This window comes from Nematolebias whitei, chromosome 1, assembly GCF_014905685.2.
Source record: "Nematolebias whitei isolate Nwh7 chromosome 1, NemWhi1, whole genome shotgun sequence".
In the NCBI taxonomy this organism is placed as follows: Eukaryota; Metazoa; Chordata; class Actinopteri; order Cyprinodontiformes; family Rivulidae; genus Nematolebias; species Nematolebias whitei.
The window spans coordinates 15,417,848-15,434,427 of NC_056498.1; the positions used below are offsets into that span (position 1 = coordinate 15,417,848).

At 40.3% G+C, this 16,580-nt stretch overlaps 1 protein-coding gene across 1 annotated transcript in view; it reads left to right on the plus strand.

Moving 5' to 3' along the window:
* The window catches only part of LOC119408509 (solute carrier family 12 member 3-like), a 41,123-nt gene that overhangs the window by 11,477 nt on the left and 13,066 nt on the right, over positions 1–16,580 (plus strand). The window contains exons 12-23 of the mRNA XM_037675341.1: positions 1,156–1,263; positions 4,537–4,660; positions 4,813–4,914; positions 5,691–5,846; positions 8,937–9,036; positions 9,266–9,377; positions 9,512–9,646; positions 11,123–11,229; positions 11,466–11,548; positions 11,649–11,717; positions 15,767–15,871; positions 16,063–16,174. Of these exons, the coding sequence (XP_037531269.1) occupies positions 1,156–1,263; positions 4,537–4,660; positions 4,813–4,914; positions 5,691–5,846; positions 8,937–9,036; positions 9,266–9,377; positions 9,512–9,646; positions 11,123–11,229; positions 11,466–11,548; positions 11,649–11,717; positions 15,767–15,871; positions 16,063–16,174 (1,313 nt within the window). The remainder of the gene's footprint in view (positions 1–1,155; positions 1,264–4,536; positions 4,661–4,812; positions 4,915–5,690; positions 5,847–8,936; positions 9,037–9,265; positions 9,378–9,511; positions 9,647–11,122; positions 11,230–11,465; positions 11,549–11,648; positions 11,718–15,766; positions 15,872–16,062; positions 16,175–16,580) is intronic.

The following is a 16,580-nucleotide window of genomic DNA, read 5'->3' on the forward strand; positions in this document are numbered from 1 at the left end:
CTGTTTACTCTGCTCACATATGATTGTGCAGCTACCCATCCAGGCTGTCACATTGTAAAGTTTGCGGATGATACAGCGGTGGTGGGATGCATCACAAACAATGATGAGTCCAGCTACAGGCAGGAGGTGGAACACCTGGAGAGCTGGTGCAGAGAGAATAACCTTCACATCAATGTGAAGAAGACAAAGGAGATGATTGTGGACTTCAGAAGGAACAAAAACACCTACACCCCCCTGAACATAAGAGGATCTGCGGTGGAAGTGGTCTCCAGCTACAAGTACTTGGGTGTACACATGAATGACAACCTCAGCTGGAGCAACAACACCACCAGCCTGATCAAGAAAGCTCATCAGAGACTCTACTTCCTCAGACAGCTGAGGCGAGCTGGTCTGGGAAGCTCAGTCCTCACCTCCTTCTACAGGTGTGCAGTGGAGAGCATCCTGTGCTCGAGCATCAATGTGTGGCATGGAGGCTGCACAGCTGCAGAAAGAAAAGCTTTGCAGAGAGTGGTGAAGGCTGCACAGAAATCTGTTGGAATCAGTCTCCCCACCATCACAGACATCTACACCTCCAGATGCAGGAAGAGGGCCACCTGCATCATGAAGGACCCCACTCACCCAGCACACACACTTTTTGCCCCACTCCCCTCAGGAAGGAGGTTGAGGAGCATTAAGTGTAGAACCACTAGACTGAGGAACAGCTTCTACCCTGAGGCTGTTAGACTCATGAATCTCTAACTAGAATAATCACTGTGAAAAACCATATCATGTTGCTGCTGATCTGTTTCATGTTGCTGCTGATCTGTTTCAATGTTGATGTGTTCATGCGTGCACATCTGCTCACAGACTCATGTTCATGTTTGTGGTGATGTTCAATGTTTTATGTTATGAGTGCTTAGTGTATATTTAGTTGATGTTTTTCTTAGTTCATATCTTAGATGTTACTGTTTTTCTTATACATTTTATTGTTGGATGTAACTGGGACCCTATGTACATAATTTCGCTCCACCACATGTACCACATGAGGTGCGAATGACAATAAAGAAACTCTGACTCTCTGACTCTGATCATAAAACTGTTGTAACTATTAAGTTTCATCTATACTATAACTTCAGTAGAATTTGGTAAAGTCTGCATAATAAATGTTCCATCCAGGTACTGGGGCAGGTTTCTGGTTTCTACTACCTCATCACAGCTGGAGTCTTTGCAGCCAGCTTGTCCACTACTCTTGGATTCCTAGTCACTACACCAAAAGGTTTTCAGGTAACAAACCATTGTAATATGTTTCATATTAAGTAGACCATTACATTAAATGTGGTTTTCGTGCTAGAAAAAAAAGTTTCAAAATGTAGCTGTCATGACTATACTGCATTTTTATTAGTTTTTGTCATAATTAACAAATTTGCAAATTGAGTACCGCTTACCTGCTGTCTTGTGATGACTACAGGTTTTCAATGATATTATGTATTTTTGGCTTTTGAGGGCCCCGCTGATTAAAATAAATATTGTTTGTTTTTCTTATATTCTATCAAATAGATAAACAATAACAATTTTTCTTATTCTTCTTTTGGCTGTTCCCTTTTCAGGGGCCGCCACAGTAAGTCATTCTCCTCTATCCCACTCTGTCCTCTGTGTCCTCTGTATCCTCTATCCTCCCAACTACCTCCAGGTTCTTTCTTACTGCATCTCCTCTTTGGACTTCCTTTAGATCTTTTTCCTGGCAGCTGCATTTCTAACATCATTCTACCAATATACCCACAGTCCCTCTTCTACGCATGTCAAACCATCTCAGTCTGGCCTCTATAACTTTTTCTTCCAGTTCAACCTCTGCTGTACCTCTGACAATCTCATTCCTAATCTTATCCATCCTTTTCACTTCCAAGAATAATCTGAAAATCTTAGCTCTGTTACTTCCAGTTCTCTATCCTGTCTTTTTGCCAATTCTGCTGTCTCCAAATCATACAAGATAGCTGGTCTCACTACTCTCTTGTAAACGTTTCCTTTGACCTTTGCTTCTGCCTTTTTACGTCATAAATCAATACAGAAACTTTTTGCCATCTGCTCCATCCTTTTCGGACTCGATTCTTCATCTCTTTACCAGGTTTTTCTGCACAGTGAACTATTCTATATCCTGAATCTTTGTCACCTCTGTTCTCTGTAACCTCACCTGCCTCAGTCTCAATCACACACATGTACTCTGTCTTGCTATGGCTGTCTTTTATTCCTCTTCTTTTGAGTGCATACTTCCATATTTCCATGCTTTCTGAACTTCATCCATTATATCTTGCCCGCTTCCTCCTTTTCGGGTCATGGGGGTCACTGGTGCCCATGTCCACCCATCACTGTGTGAGAGGCGAGGGATGCCCTGGACAAGTTGTCAGTCCATCACAAGGCCAAACAACCATTCACTCTCTCATTCACACCTAGGGAGAATTTAGACTTACCAATCAGACTAACATGCATGTTTTTGGTCTGTGGGAGGAAACTGGAGTACCCGTAGAAAACTCACACATGAATGGAAAGAACATGCAAACTCTAATTAGACCCCCCCCCCCCCCCCCCCCCACCCACACACACACACACACACACCCCGACCATTGTCATATTGTCACCTTGAAATTTTATTTGGGCCAAATTATCAAATGTGCTGTACACATTCTCGGAGGGGTGAGGTCCTAAGATTAGTTGTGGGATTTGATTGGCAAACATGTTCACAGAAAGGAGGGTACCTTGACTTTTAAACCAGCTCATCAAAATAGTAATTATCATATCTGGCAATGCTTTCAAGAAGACATGCACACAATCTTGAGCATATACATTGTTACAACCAAAATGGGGAATACAAGATAGTTTGACAGGACAAGGAATAATTTAATGTTGCTAAAACATGTTGATAAGGGAAGTAGCATAAACAAACTTTACTTTCTGCTATCGTTGCTGTTGTTCATCTACCGGTACTTATGCATGCTCAGAAAAAGTATTGACTGCTGCCGCACATGCAATTTCACAATTCTGCAGTGGGTTTCCCGAACACCTACACTCGGAGACCTTATTCAAGATGTTTCAGTTACAAAAATAAACAAGGCTTGTTGTCATGTACACATATAAATGAATCACATTGGAAAAGCTACAGTTTCACTAAAGTTAGCATCATGTAAACAGGGCCTTAGTGTCCAGCACAACCTGTTTTGACTTTGCTACCTTTTTGCTTTACATTGCATCTCTGTAAATTCCTGTTTAACCTCTTCATTCTTTTCACTGTACCATTTCTTTCTGACTAATTTTTTTCTCAGGATAACTTCCTTTGCTTCACTATTCCAGCCCAGGTGTCCTTATCTTTATTTGTCCAGATGACATATCAAGTATTTTCCTGCCCATCTGTCTAATCGCTACTGCTGTTGTAGTCTAGTCCTCTGGATTATTTGTCTTACCACCAAGAGCCTATAAAACTTTTGTTTTTCTGAACTCTTCACAACATTCTTCCTTCCTTAGTTTTCATCTTTGATCTTTTGAATTCACTTTTGTTCATCACAGTCATCCTACACACTACTATCCAATACTGTTTGGCCATGCTTTCCCCTGCCACAACATTACAGTCCCCAATCTTCCCCAAGTTACCTCTTCTACACAGAATGTAGTCTACCTGTGTGTGCCTGTCTCCACTTTTACAATTCACCCTATGTTTCTCGTTTGAAAGTAAGGGACTATAGCCATTTATATCCTCTTGGCAAAAGCCACCACCCTCTGGTCTTTGGTTCCTTTTCTTTACACCAAACCTGACCATCCATTCAGATCAGCTCTGACCACCGCTCAGTTCATCCTGAGAATAGTATCCTTTCATATATTCTCTCTATCCTACCTCACATTTAACTTGTGGAACATAACCTTTGAAAGCATACAACATCAAGCCTTTTACTTATACCTTCAGACACATCACCCTATCGGACACTTTTTTTTTAAATTACCTCTAATAGATCCTTTCCAAACATCTCCTTCAAGACCCCCCCACTCCATTTCTATTCCTATTCACACCATGATAAAACAGCTTGAACCCTGCTCCAAAAATCTGATGTTGCTGCCCTTCCACTTCTTCTTTTGCACACATTATACTGTACATCTACCTTCTTTCCCTGCATGATGTCAGCCAGTTCTCTACCTTTGACTGTCATTGTCCCAACATTTAGAGTTGCCTTCCTCAGTCCTGCACCTTTTACGCTCCTCTTCTCCCTCCGTCTCCTGACATTTGTACCTCCTTGTGGCCTTTCACTAACAGTAGCACAGTATCTCTGGCACCCTGTTTGTCAACAAAACCGGTGTGGATTTTTGTTAACCTGGACCTCGACCGATCCAGTATAGTTTTGTTTTGGCAAATGTGGTTTACACTAGATGTCCTGACTCAATGGTCACCATTTATCTAGGTATGGACTGGAACAAGAGACACTGGCTTATGCTCCCTAATGGCTGGTTTAGATAAGTTAATTTCTTTAATGTGTAAAATTGTATCTAATTTATGATTATATTTTGCCTGTTTTTCAGTGTCTGTGTAAGGACAAAATATACCCATACATTATATTCTTTGCAAAAGATTATGGGAAAAATAATGAGCCCATCCGAGCATATATTCTCTGCTACCTCATTGCTGTGGCCTTCATTCTCATTGGTATGTCCAACTTTATCTTTGCTAACGAGTTTTGTTTTTCCAATTTTTACAAATGTAAAGCACTTTCAAGAATTTACTTTAAGTTCTGAATTTATGTACACATTGTGTATTTATGTCTGTTTCTTTCTTTCCTATTATGTTTCTCATCACAGCGGAGTTGAACACCATTGCAGCACTAATCTCCAACTTCTTCTTGTGCTCCTATTGCCTTATAAACTTCAGTTGCTTTCATGCTTCTATTACAAATTCCCCCGGTAATTTACTTACTCTATTACTTACTCATTTGTTGTTTTTTAATTTATTTATTATCTGTTCAGCAAAAATCTTCAGTATATATTAAACATAACATATCAAAAACAGTTTAGTCTAGGCAATCAGGAAGACCACATTTTAAACAGGCTGTGGCCAAATTTAGCAATATCACTGTACTAAACAAATGCTATCATCTGATACTTTAAGGATTCAAGGTTCTTTATTGTTATTCTCTTCACATGTGGTACATGAGGTGGAACAAAATTGTGTGCATAGGGTCCCAGTTACATCCAACAAAAGTATAAAATGTAAAAGAAAAACAGTCATAAGATCCAAGATATGAACTAAGAAAAATGTTGACTAAAATATACGCTAAGCACTAGTAGTACTAAAGCAATACACCAAACAGCATCATGAATATGAGTCTGTGTGAGCAGATGAGTACGAATGAACACACTTACTTACACTTACTGTACACTTACACGTTGAACATACTTGCATTTGCTATGACTATTACATTATATCAGATCTCCCTAAAAATGTGTAGGTGTTTATATATTTTGCTCTGGTTAGCATCTCTGCTTATATAAAAACAAAAGTTTTTGTTGTTGTTGTTGTTGTTGTTTTTGCTGCTTGTGTAAAATCACTGTAATAATATGCTTCAGTCACCACAAATAACTGCCCGTACCTTCTGAGATTATGGTTAAATATGTAATTAAGACAGAGTTGTTTACGTTTCTCAAGTTCATTGTCATCTGTCTTTCAATTTTTCTTTTAGGATGGAGGCCATCGTTTCACTACTACAGCAAATGGACAGCTCTTTTTGGGGCAGTGATCTCCGTGGTTCTGATGTTTCTATTCAGTTGGTGGGCTGCTCTCATCACCTTCTGTATCATCTTCTTCCTTTTTGGATATGTTAACTACAACAAACCCAGTGAGTCCGTAACTGTTACAATTGAAACGTTCAAAACTTTTTGTGAATAGTGTCTGTTACTTCCTCAGTGCCAATTATTGGTTAACTGCGTTCAAAATATCTCTCAAATTTCATTTAGTTCAGTCATTGTTTTTTTAAAGTACAGCAAAAGATAAATTAATTTCCAATCCAACCATATTCATCCATCCATATTTTAGCTACATTTATCTATATATCTGTAGAGTTCCATCCTGCCATCCATTATCTTCTGCTTGTTCCGAAATATGGTCGCAGAAGGAGCAGCTCAAGCAAGGAGGTCCAGACATCTCTTTCCATAGCTACCTCTTCCAGCTCTACTGGGAGGATTCCAAGGCATCCCCAGGCTAACCAAGAGACATAATCCCTCCAGTATGTCCTGGATCATCCCTGGAGTCTCCTTCCAGTCGGACATGCCCGAAGCACCTTCCTAGGGTGGCGCCCAGGAAGCATCCTTACCAGAGTTTGTGGTCCTATGTGAGTGTAGGAACTTAGACTGACCAGTAAACAAAGATCTTATCCTTACAGCTTAGCTCCCTCTTCACCCCAACTTACCTGTACAAAATCTGCAATACTACAGACGTGTCACCAATCCATCTGTCAATCTCCCGCTCCATCTGTCCCAAATTCATGAACAAAACCCCAAGATACTTGAACTCCTCCACTTGAGACAGTGCCTCACCCTCGACCCGGGAAGAGCAATCCACCCTTTTCTGACTGAGACCCATGGCCTCAGATTTGGAGGTGCTGACGCTCATCCCTGTCGCTCCACACTTGGTTGCAAACCGCTTCAATGAGAGCTGAAGATCACGTCACAATGATGCCAACAGGACCACATCATCTGCAAATAGCAGAGATGGAATCCTGAGGTCACCGAATTGAAATCCCTCTGCCCCCTGGCTGCACCAAGAAAATCTGTACATAAAAGTTATGAACAGAATCTGTGACAACAGGCTGCCCTGGTGGAGTTCAACTCGCACCTTGAAGGGGTCCGACTTACTACCGGCAATGTGAACCAAGCTCTTGCACCATTTGTATAGGGACCAAACAGCCCATAGCAATGGGCCCCTAATCCTATACTCGCAGAGTACCCTCCACAGTGTACCCTGAGGAACACAGTCAAATGCCTTCTCCAAGTCTACAAAACACATGTAGACTGGATGGGCAAACACCCAGGACCCTTTAGGGATCCTAGTGAGGGTAAAGAGCTGGTCCAGTGTTCCACAGCCAAGAAGGAACCCGTAGTGTTCCTCCTGGATCTGAGGTTCGACCAATGATTAGACTCACGTTTCCAGTACCCCTGGATAGACCTTACTATCCAGTCTGCCAATCCAGTGGCAATGCCCCTAGGGTAGGGTGATGTTACAAATGTGTGTCAACCAAGACAGCCCTGCAACATCCAGAGCCTTAAGAGTAGACCTATACCAGCTTGGCACCTCTCACCATGGGCAACTCCAAAGTGAAATGAGGTGCAGCCCTTCTCAAGGAGATTGGTTTCAGAGCCAATAATGTGCATTGAAGTGTAGAGATATAGGAGAAGAGGTCAAGAAATAAAGATAGATTGGACCGATTCCTTGATCAAAACACAAGTTTGTTCATGCTGTAATTCCCTCATGAATTTAACACACAAAACTGTTTATGTTAAAATCACCAGTGAATGCAACTTTTGTTGACAATATGAGTATCAACAACAATGTGGAATGTGAATGAATAACCAGGAATATTGCAAAGAAAATGAATGATGTAAAATAGCTTTTAGCTTTGAGGAGATATTTTATTTAAATTTGGAACTAAGCTTAAAAAGTTTGTACAATTTATCAGAGATTCATGAACTAAATAAAAATGTCTAAAACTAAGCTGGCACGGTGGTGGAGGTGGCTTTTGCCGGAGGGAAGGAAATTTTATCTCCTTCCAGAGAATCGTAGCTTCAGTTACCCAGGTGGATGCCAGAGGAAAGTGGCTTTTAGTAGTGACCTTCCTGTTGGGAGTGGACGTCTTTCTCAGGACGGACATCTGCTGCCAAGGCAAATTCTTTCAGGATTTGGCTTCAAGGGTGTTCTGTATTTCAGTGGGGGTGGACTTTCTCTTATTCGACCCACAACTTAGTGTATGACCCATGATATGACAAAGACCCACTTCTCCTCTGAGTGTTAGTTTTTAACTCATTTTAGAAAGGGGGTGTTTCTTCAAAATCTTATCCAATCAGGGAAGCTTGACCCATGGGGTCACATTCCAAGCTCACATTGTGGGACATCACATACATCATAAATCTAACATAAATATCATTCCAACAATATAACGAAGTTACACATTGGTAATGTTCTTGATTATGAGATTCAGATTTACTGAACATTGGGAGGAGAAAGGAGGAAATGAAACAGAAATAGATGGCTGTGGATGAGTTTGTAGCTAGGCAAAAGACTGGTTCTCGTAGAAATCACACAAAAAAATTCTGACTGCTTGATTTGTTTTATAGGTTGTATTTATTCGTTAAAAATGCTAAATTGGCTGTCAGTCACACCAAAAAAACACAGACCACTGATTTGTCTGACTGGATAGCTCAGGGAAAGCGTGTCTGGCTGCCATGCGAGGTCCGCAGGCTTGAGTCCAAGCATTGTACTCAACTGTGCATGAAAAAATGTATGAAAAGTATGTAAGAAATGCTTTGGATTAAAAAAAACTGTCGTTAGGGGTTAATTCCTATTTATTTAATTTACAAATAGGGTTGATAAAGTATTTCTAAATTTGAATTCAGTCTCACAACTGAAAGCTACAGATTGCTGATCCAAGCTCATGACCCCTGTTTTTTTAAACAACTGTTAAAAAAAAAAAATTCTAAAGAATTTCTCTGTGATGGCAGAAAATCACACAGTGTGAACCTGACCAAAGAATAGAATATTGGGAAGACAAAGTGAATCTTTATGTGGAAACATGGTTAGATGCAGCTGACTTTATTTGCATTAAAAGTAGGGGCGTTTTGACTATAAAAGAAAGTTTTTTTAAAGAAGACCGCAACAATGTCTGTGTTTTAATTTACTGCATTCTTCCGTCCTAAACATTTGTCTCATGTGACAGAAATAAACTGGGGTTCATCAGTCCAAGCAGGAACATACAACATGGCTCTGTCCTATTCTGTCTCTTTGACGGGTGTGGAGGATCACGTCAAAAATTTTCGGTTAGTCCACCTACAAATATTAGTTACATTCAAAGCAGAAAATGTCGAAGTAAATTATAAATATATTGTTGGCAGACCAATGACTGCCAGGTAAAAACTAGACTTCCAACAAACCGTTTTTAAACTAACTGGATCATTTATTTGTGAATTTACCTTTTTTTTTATTTATGCTAGCAATAAAGAACTACAGTTTGTTTACTACTAACTGTTTTTCTGTGTTTTCTTTCAGGCCACAGTGCCTTGTCCTGACTGGACCCCCAAACCAGCGACCTGCTTTGGTGGACTTTGTTGGCTCCTTCACTAAACATATCAGCCTCATGATCTGTGGAGACATCATATTGGTAGGAGCTTCGACCGTGGTCTTTTTAGAAAGGAAACAAGCAACTTTTATTTGGTCCATAACTTGATGACAGAAGGTCATCCTTACTTGTTTTATTAATCATTAAAGAGCAGGTTAAATTCTGAACTTTTGTAGGAACAGGACAGGACAACAAGGCCCCATGATGCTACAGAGAGCATGGTAAAGTGGCTGAACAAGAGGAAGGTGCGGTCATTTTATACTCCTCTTTCTGCTGAAAGTCTCAGAGCGGGAGCTAAACACTTGTTACAGGTACATTATACAAGATGTATTCATGTGAGAAAAAATATTTTGTTTGTTAGCATTTCCACCTTTCTTAATCATCCAGATGTCACAAAAACTTTAGAAACTTTTTACTGTAAATCCAATAACATATTCTTCCTTTTTGTCTTTTTTCTGGTAGCTGTATTTCTAACATCGTTCTACCAATATTCCCACTGTTTCTTCTCTAGACATGTCCAAACCATCTCAGTCTGACCTCTCTAACTTTATTTCCCAGTTGTTCAATCTGTGCTGTACTACAAATGATCTCAGTCCTTGTCCAATCCATCTGTCCCACTGCCAGAAGAACCTCAATATCTTCAGCTCTGTCACTTCCAGTTCTTTCTTCTATATTTTTCTTTCTACCATAGTGTTCTAATCAGACAACATTGCTGTTTTTTACAAGTGTCTTGTAAACCGTTCCATCATTTGTTGCCACCCTTTTGTCACAAATCACAGTTCAAATCTACAAAGACACAATGAGATTTCATTTTCTGACTCTGTTCTTCTACATCAACATTCTCAAATAAAATATGACTGCGGTGCTCTTTCTTGAAATCATACTTTATTATTTTTTTCTTCTTTCTTTTGGCTTCTCCTTTTTTTTTTTCCAGGAGTCACCACACCGAATGAACTCAGTCCAGTTCTTGGCAATTGTTTTTATGTTCAATGCACTTCCTGACACAGCCATAAATCACCGAGCTACCACAGCCCGCTTGCAAATAGTCACCTCTTGTTTATGTCTTGCTTACACAGCTATCTGCTTGATCCGCTTTGTGTGGCTCATTTACTTAATTCCCACGTAGTTGCTATCATTCAATCGAAACCCTCACTGCCATGTTTTCTGTCTCCATCAGGCCCAACTGCCCTCCCCTTCTTCATCCTCTTCTAAACTTTCCAAATGTCATCCTCACTAATCTTTCCAACCTCGTAATCGATATCTAAAAATTAATTGGATTATTGAGCATGCATCAGGATACTCGTAGTCTATAGATTCTATTACTTCTTTTTTTTTTTCCCTTTCATTCTCTTAATTTATTTATTATTGCCTTTTTGCATGGTTTCTTGTACAAATAATATGTCTACCTTCCTTCTCTGCATCATGCTAGCCATCTCTCTAATTTTGCCTGTCATTGTCCCTAAATTTAGAGTTCCTACCCTCTGTCCTTCACGCTTGATTTTCCTCTTCTCCCCCTATCTCCCAAGATGTTTCTCTTCTCGTGGACTTGGACTAGCATTAGATCGAGTTGCGCTGGCACTTTCATTTGTCAACAGTACTGACATTGTTCATTGTTAAACTTGGCGATAACCAATCCAGTATGATGTTGCTTGGACAATTTGTTTTTTCAACTGGATGCCCTTCATGACACAATGCTCATAATTTACTCAGATGTGGCACTAGAGTATTTACAACAACAAAGTCTAAATGTAACACTTTTTTTTTTTCCTTTTCTCCCTCTTCTAAAGGCATCTGGTCTTGGCAAGTTGAAACCCAACACATTGGTTTTGGGCTTTAAGGGAAACTGGGGGGAGAGTACTCCTGAAAGCATCGAGGATTATATCAACACCATTTAGTAAGCTGTTAGCTACTTAACATTGTTTTAAAAATAAAATAAAAAACAACATAAAACTGTAGATTTTAATCATTCTAATTTTAACAATTAGTACCATTAACTGTTTAGCCAAAACAACAACACAAACAAACACAAGTAATATAAAAATAGAACCAACCAATGATTTTTTTCTCCAATTTTGGAAATTTTTGGAAAACATCTTTCCACATAAAATGAGTTTTCTATTTCTTCTCCAGTGACACATTTGACTCCAACTACTGTTTGTGCATCTTGAGGATGATGGATGGACTGGATATCTCTTTTGATTTCGAATATGAAGGTTTGATGAAATAAAATGTTTTTCCCTCAGTGCTCAACCACAAATGTACATATACATTTAAAACTAAACACAGGGTATAAACTTCCTGTTGCTTCCACAGTAAATCAAAGTTTTGAGCCTGAAGAAACTGTGGAAAACCAGGACGAGCAAACCATTGATGAAGACGGAGGTAAGAACCAACATAATCCAAAAAATTATATTCATTTAATACAATTTGTTTTGTTTTAAATGAAAGTGGGAGTGAGAATGCATAAAAAAAAATCTAATAAATGGAAATCAGGTATAAATACTAGATTACATTTAACTGAGCCCTTAACTCTCACTATACTACTATATCAGGAGTTTCAGAATTAACCCAAGATGGCACCAGTGTGTGTGGCCGTCCGTCTGTCGCTCTTGGTTTGGTTTGTTTTATTTCTCTGTTTTGTGCTCAGCACTAAGTCTGTGCTTGTGTACAATCGCCAGTCCCTCCTGGATATTCGACATGTTGTTGGCAATCTCAATGCTTTTGATTATGGTGGACAGAAAGCTTTACCCCCACTCCTGTCAGGAGTCCCAGCTCATCTCCTCCGGGCACTGGCGCTGCCCCCTCCGGCAGAAACATTGTCGTTACCGCGGTAAATGTGGAGGACAGCTGGTGAAACTAAAGATCTGCCTGGCCCATTCTACATCCATTTCTCAGACAAGAAATGGATTATTTCCGTCTTTCGCTGTGCCTTGGCGTTTCCTGGATCCTGTTGACAGCTGCCTGCTACCTGTCATTGGCCTGGATGTGGGTGTTCTTCCCCACCCCTCCTGCTTCTCTCGGCTCCACCGACGCAGAGAAAACCTGCAGAGCCTGAAGATGCTGCCCCGGGCCCTAGCGCCCATCTTTTTGCAGGCTGCGGTTTCTGCCAGGATTGGCCTGGTGAACGCCAGATCTCTGACAAACAAAGCTTTCATCCTGCGGGACTTTTTCAGTTCCCGTCATTTGGATTTGCTCTGCATCACAGAGACCTGGGTTGAGGCTGATGACTCGAGTGTTTTTGTTGAACTTCTACCAGACGGCTACTCTTATTTAAGCTCCCCTCGGATGTCAGGCTGTGGATGAGGAACGGCGGTGGTTTATAAAAACAACTTTAAATGCAAGCAGTGCTCTGCACCGTCTTCTTTCTCCAGCTTCAAGGTGACTTTATTTGAGGTGGGTCGCTCACACCCTGTGCTGTGCACTGTCATCTACAGAGCCCCTAAATATAATAAAGGTTTCTTGAATGACTTTTCTGATTTCCTGACTGGAATAATGATAAACTATGATCGAGTCCTTATTGTTGGGGATTTTAACATACATGTATGCTGTCCAGAGAAACCACTGGTGAAGGACTTTCTCAGCCTCACTGACTCTTTTAACCTGGTTCAGTGGGTGGCTGGTCCCACACATGAACATGGACACACGTTGGACCTGGTTCTCTCTCACGGCTTGTCTATGAACGACCTGGAACTATATGATAGTGTGATTTCTGACCATAGGCCTTTTTTTATTTGATGTTGGTTTGTCCTGTGCTCCAGTTAAATCCTGCGCTCCTGCCCAGCGACGTAGAGTTTTTAATCCTTCCACTGCTGGTCAGTTCTCTGCTGCATTTGAACAGCTCTGTGCTCCCTCTGGCTCTGCTGTTGACTCCGAACAGCTGAACTCCTGGTTTGACTCCTCCTGTCAAACGATTTTGGACTGTGTAGCTCCATCTAAACTGGTGCGGCCTAAAGCCAGATCTGAATCCTGGTTTAATGAAAAAACTATTGCAGCCAGACTGGAGTGTCGCAGAGCTGAACGGAGATGGAATAAGGATAAACAGGAGGTTTCATTTTACATTTTAAAGGACTGTCAACGTCAGTACCAGAACACTGTTAAAGAGGCCAAAAAACAACACTTGTCAGATATTATTGTGTCCAATCATAATAATCCACGTGTCCTTTTTAAAACTATTGACTCCGTCCTGAAGGCCCCACTACCTGTCTATCTGGAAGCCTCTACTGAACTTTGTAATGACTTCCTGCAGTTTTTTTATAAATAAGGTTGTTACCACAAGGGCCCTTATTTCAGCCCCTGCTTTTGACCCCTCCTTCTTGGTCCCCTACCTGGCTGTGTTTGATAGATTCGAACCAGTGACCCTGACCCTTTTAGAGGATGTGGTCGGCCATATTAAACCATCAGGTTCTCCTCGTGACCTTGTCCCCCCTCGTCTTTTAAAAGAGGTGTTTTCCAGCATTAGGCAGGTGATCCTTGCTGTTATCAATAGCAGTCTGTCCTCAGGTGTTGTACCAATAAGTTTTGAACATGCTGTGGAGCAGCCCCTGCTTAAAAAGCCTAGCCTAGACCAAACTGTCTTGGCTAATTTTAGGCCCATCTACAAGCTGCCTTTCATTTAAAATTTTTTAGAAAAAATGTACATTCACAGGTCAAATGTTTTCTGGATGAGCACAATATCCTGGAGGTTTTTCAGTCTGGCTTCAAAACTTGCCACAGCACAGAATCAGCTCTAGTCAGAGTTTTTAATGATATTCTTATGCCCAATGATTCTGGTGAACATGTGGTTCTTGTCCTGCTCGACCTAACAGCTGCCTTTGATACCATGGACCAGAACATTTTAATATCACGCTTACAGCACCAAGTGGGTATCTGTGGTACTGCACTGAGCTGGTTTAGGTCCTATCAGGCAGACAGAACCATGTCTGTCAACATAGCTGGGTCTGAATCCTCCACTGCTCCTCTGTGTTTTGGGGGTCCACAGGGCTCTATTTTAGGTCTCCTGCTGTTCTCCTTTTACCTGCTTCTATTGGGATAAATCCTTTGAAAGCATGGGATCTTTTTTCATTGTTACGCTGACGATAGTCAGATCTATATGCCACTAAAAAAGAAAGATGCCCCCTCAATTAGGCTACTTCTGTTGTGTCTTGAAGACATCAAAGCCTGGATGTTTTTAAACTTCTTAAATTTCAATGAAAATAAAACAGAAGTGATGGTGTTTGGTCTTAGTGGCTCCTGTGAACCTTGCTCTCTTGATCTGGGCCCTCTGGCACAACATGTAAAGAAAACTGTTTCTAACTTGGGTTTTAAAATGGACAGTGATTTTAAATTAGATTCCCAGATTGGAGCGGTGGTCAAGACCAGTTTTTATCACCTCAGACAGCTGGCTAAGGTAAAGCCCATCCTTACAAAACAGCAGCTGGAAACAGTAATCCATGCCTTTGTCACCTCTCGGCTGGATTACTGCAACACTCTTTTCCTTGGAGTCAGCCAGTCCTCCCTCAGACGCCTCTAGTTGGTCCAGAACGCTGCTGCTCGGCTTCTAACTGGAGTTCAAAAGAGTGAGCACATCACCCCCACTTTGTCTTCACTCCAATGGCTGCCTGTTCATTTTAGAGTTTATTTTAAGATTATTTTATTTGTTTTTAAAAGTTTAAATGGTCTTGCTCCATCCTACCTCTCTGAGCTGCTTCACCCATATTCTCCTGCTCAGTGCCTCAGATCAGCTGATCAGCTGCTCCTGGAGGTGCCGAAGTCTAAACGGAGGCTCAGAGGGGACAGAGCTTTTTCTGTTGCTGCTCCAAGACAGTGGAACGATCTCCCTCTTCCCATCAGACGAGCCCCTTCACTGTCCAGTTTTAAAACTCGTTTAAAAACACATTTTTACTCCCTAGCTTTTAGCACACACTGAATTTTGCTCCGCACCGTTTTTATTATTTTTTTATTGATCTTAATGTTTTAACAACTGTTTTATGTGTTTAAATGTTCTTGATTTTATATGTACAGCACTTTGTGGCAGCTGTGGTTGTGTAAAGGGCTTTATAAATAAAGTATTATATTATTATTATTATTATCATTATCAATACATTATATGGTGCAATATACAATAGTCCTATTTGTGTGATCTTGTAGTATTTGAATAAAATATCAACAAGAAGTGCGTTTTTTTGTTTTTGACATGGACTTTTTGTGACTTTAGAACAGTGTGAATTTTTATTAATATGTATAATTTAAAGCGATCATATAGACAATCTAAAGTAACCCACTTTTGGAAATTGTCAGTAATGTTCCTACCACAACACTCTAAAGTGTGTAAATACTGGATTAGATGAAACGTGTCATGAAACTGTTGCTACCACCAGCTTTGTTTGTTGTTGAGCCTGCACGACTTATGTGGAATTTTCTTCTTTCTGTTTGTCCTTCACCGGGGTTTATAGCCGATGATGTGTTTGATGAAGGGGACAGTGATCAGATCAAGACAGTGTTTCAAAATGACCAGGGCAAGAAAACCATTGATGTATATTGGATCGCAGATGATGGAGGTGAGTATAAATCACACAGGATTAAAGATATTGATAGTTAATGAAATGTTACAGACTGAGGTTTTAGTTTTTACTTTTAGTTCTGTGTAATTTTGTTCTCAAATATAAAATAAAAAAAAAACACTTTCTACTCAATCACTATATGAAAAACAAGTTACCTTTATTCATAAGTATTTCTCTTGTTTTCTAAGGTTTGACATTGCTGGTACCTTACCTGTTCACCAGGAGAAAATGCTGGCACAGATGTCAAGTCAGGGTATTCATTGTGGGAGATGAGCAGAACATGGAGAAGAGCCGGAATGAGTAAGTTGGGGGTTTTATTCACAACGTCTCCCCTCCCACCACCACCACCACCACCACCAAACCTTGCTATTATAATTTCAATCAAACTCATGTTCATTCAACCTTTATTTATACAGGTTAGTCTCACTGAGCCTTGAGGACTCATTTACAAAAGAGACCTGTTTTTAACAAAGAGTGATTACAACAGTAAACAATCATAAAAGAAAGCATATAACTTGAAAAAATAAATGAAAGAAAATGATATTAAAAAATTAAACAAAAACAGCTACAATGTAAAGCGATGTAAAAACTAAAAACAGGAACATGTCTGCGTTGGTTTTTGCCATAAACAGCAGTTATTTGAAGCCGCTTAGAGAGGTCAAGGTCGAGAGCTTCAGATCTTTTTGTAAGATATTCCAGGAAACAG